Here is a 2,500-nt window from a genome sequence, read left to right as displayed (position 1 = left end):
GGGGGTGGACACACACACACACACACACACACACACACACACACACACACAGAGAGAGAGAAACACGTAACATGAAAACATGTGTGTAAAATGTGCGCTCTCACACACACACACACACACACACACACACACACTCACACACACACACACACACACACACACAAAAGATCAAAAGAGATCTGAGAGAGTGTGTGTTGGTGGTCAGAACCTCTATCATGCCTCCCCTGATGCTCAGACATGCTGCGGGGCTTAGCTAAGCCTGCTGAGTGTGCCTGCCCCAGCTGTGGAAAGCACATCCCCATTTCTCCATCAAAAGGCCCTTCACACGGCTCAGTGTGCTCAAGGACTTGTCACCCCCCCTGCCCCCCCCCACCACCCCAAATTAGGCAGCATGATGAGTGCCATTGGCCTGGTGTGAACCCTCGGAGGGGGGGGGGGGGGGGGGATGGAACTACGGGGGGAAGAAATAGAACAGGTGTAGGTGTCTGTGACAGGAAGAGACTTGGCGCAGCGAGGCAGGTCGAGGAGGACGAATATCAAAGTCAAAGTTGCGCAGGAAAACAATAGGGGTGGAAATGATGTGTTTTACTTCCTGTGTTTGTTTGGGGTTTTTTTGTGTGGTGAAATCAATATGAGAACGACGAGTTGAACAACCACAAAGCTTTGCTGCATAAGAAAGGGCAGAGATGGATGGATATATCTATATTTACTGTATGTTCACCTGAAAGTAGGCCTAGTCCCAGGCCCAAAAACATAGTTGCATAATTTTCCCTGATCATTAAAATAAAACCACATCTTTCATTAAAACAGGAAGAGAACAGGGGGTAAAATTTCACATAATGACCATGATGAATTATGCTCCTGGTATTCAGCTTGAAGACAGTTAAATTAGGTCATTCAATTCCCACCTCGTGCAATATCCTGCTTTGTATGCAATTATTAATGATGCATTATAAATCTCACTGGCTATAATTGCTGACAAAATATTCTATACAAGGTAGGCTATACATTGTAATGCAGTCATTTGTCTTTTTTGACCACCTTGTCTTTTTTCAATTTCTTCAGGGACAAGTTTCCACATTCTGCTATCTGCACTTTATCTGCCTACTTTTATCTATTTTTTCCATTACACATATTTTCTTCCATACATAAACACATAGTGTACTCAAATAGGGTCAGCAACTGAACTTGTGTGCAGTGGCCATCTTATAGGGACAAAAACTAAAGTGTGCAGTAAAGAAAGTTATTCCTTTCTGAACTTTTCTGAGGGCCTTTTGTGTTCATAATATTAAGTTGCCCACTGCTACACAACACCCACTGAGAGAAAATGAGAAGGTCCACATCCTGGCATGGCCGTTCTGCCCACACGGACGTGCTGATTGACAGACACACAATATGGTACCCACCTTCCCAGGGGCACACTCGGTGCCATCCACAGGGGGTCCCTTCTTGGTCTTGCAGAAGTACTGGTTGTCAGGGTGACTGCACCACAGCTGCTTGCAGGGGTCGTAAGTCCGGAACTAGAGAGAAACAGAGAGATAGAGAAACAGAGAGATAGAGAGAGAAACAGAGAGAGAGAGAGACAAAGAGAGAGAGAGAGAGAGAGAGGAAGAGAGAGAAAGAGAGAGAGAAAGATAGAAAGAGAGAGAAAAGAGAGAGAAAGAAAGACAGATAGAAAGAGAAACAGAGAGAGGGAGAGAGAGGAAGGGAGATAGAGGAGGATGAGAGAGGTTGGGGGAAAGAAGAAAAAGATTGAGTGAGTGAGGCAGACTTGGTGAGGAGAGAAAAAAAAACGAGTGCATTTCTGTGGCCAAGCTAACGGGCGGACGGGGAGACCGGAGGCCGCGTTCCTCAATGAAATCTTTCCGCTCACGCACGTTTCTGGCCGGCGGCGGCGTGTGCCGGGCCCACCCTCTCTACATCTCCATTTCGCTCCCTCGCTCCCTCCGTCTTTACTACCTCCTCTTTCTCACTCTCTCGGATCCCTTTCTTTCTGCCGCTCGGCTGCCAGCGGAAGCTCACAGAGGAGGCTAGACTTTCAAAAGACAAGAGAAAGTGTGGAGACAGCGGAGAGAGAGAGAGAGAGAGAGAGAGAGAAGGAGAGAGAGAGAGAGAGGAGAAAGAAGGAGCGTGATGGAGAGAGCGTGAGGGAGAAAGACTCAAATACTCAAATTTGGGAGAAAGAGAAAGAGAGGACAAAACAAAGGAGAAAGAGAAAGAAGAAAGAGAGGGAGAGAGAGAGAGAGAGAGAGAGAGAGAAAATCTGGCAGAGCTCGGCCCAAAGCAGCCTTCGTCTGCTTCCAGCTGAACCTGCCGGCTTGCTGGTGTCTGGATCACATCCTCCAAGGGTGTAAGGGGATCAGCTCTGGCAGCCCCGAGACTACATGGGCCCCTTCCAGCAGTGGAGGGCTCGAGAGGGCGCGAGTGGGGTGGGATGAAGAGGAGGTGGAGGAGGAGGTGGTGGAGGAGGAGGAGGAGGAGGAGGAGGTAGGGTGGAGGT

The 2,500-nt window shown here is 48.4% G+C and overlaps 1 protein-coding gene across 1 annotated transcript in view; it reads right to left on the bottom strand.

The window, feature by feature from the left end:
- The window catches only part of LOC134070266 (A disintegrin and metalloproteinase with thrombospondin motifs 3), a 70,915-nt gene that overhangs the window by 25,362 nt on the left and 43,053 nt on the right, over positions 1-2,500 (bottom strand). Inside the window, exon 10 of the mRNA XM_062526556.1 lies at positions 1,407-1,520. Within this exon, the coding sequence (XP_062382540.1) occupies positions 1,407-1,520 (114 nt within the window). The remainder of the gene's footprint in view (positions 1-1,406; positions 1,521-2,500) is intronic.

Source organism: Sardina pilchardus, chromosome 22 (assembly GCF_963854185.1).
Source record: "Sardina pilchardus chromosome 22, fSarPil1.1, whole genome shotgun sequence".
NCBI classification, from domain to species: Eukaryota; Metazoa; Chordata; class Actinopteri; order Clupeiformes; family Clupeidae; genus Sardina; species Sardina pilchardus.
Note: the sequence above shows the minus strand (reverse complement) of the source record. Positions and strands in the feature narration are given on the sequence as shown.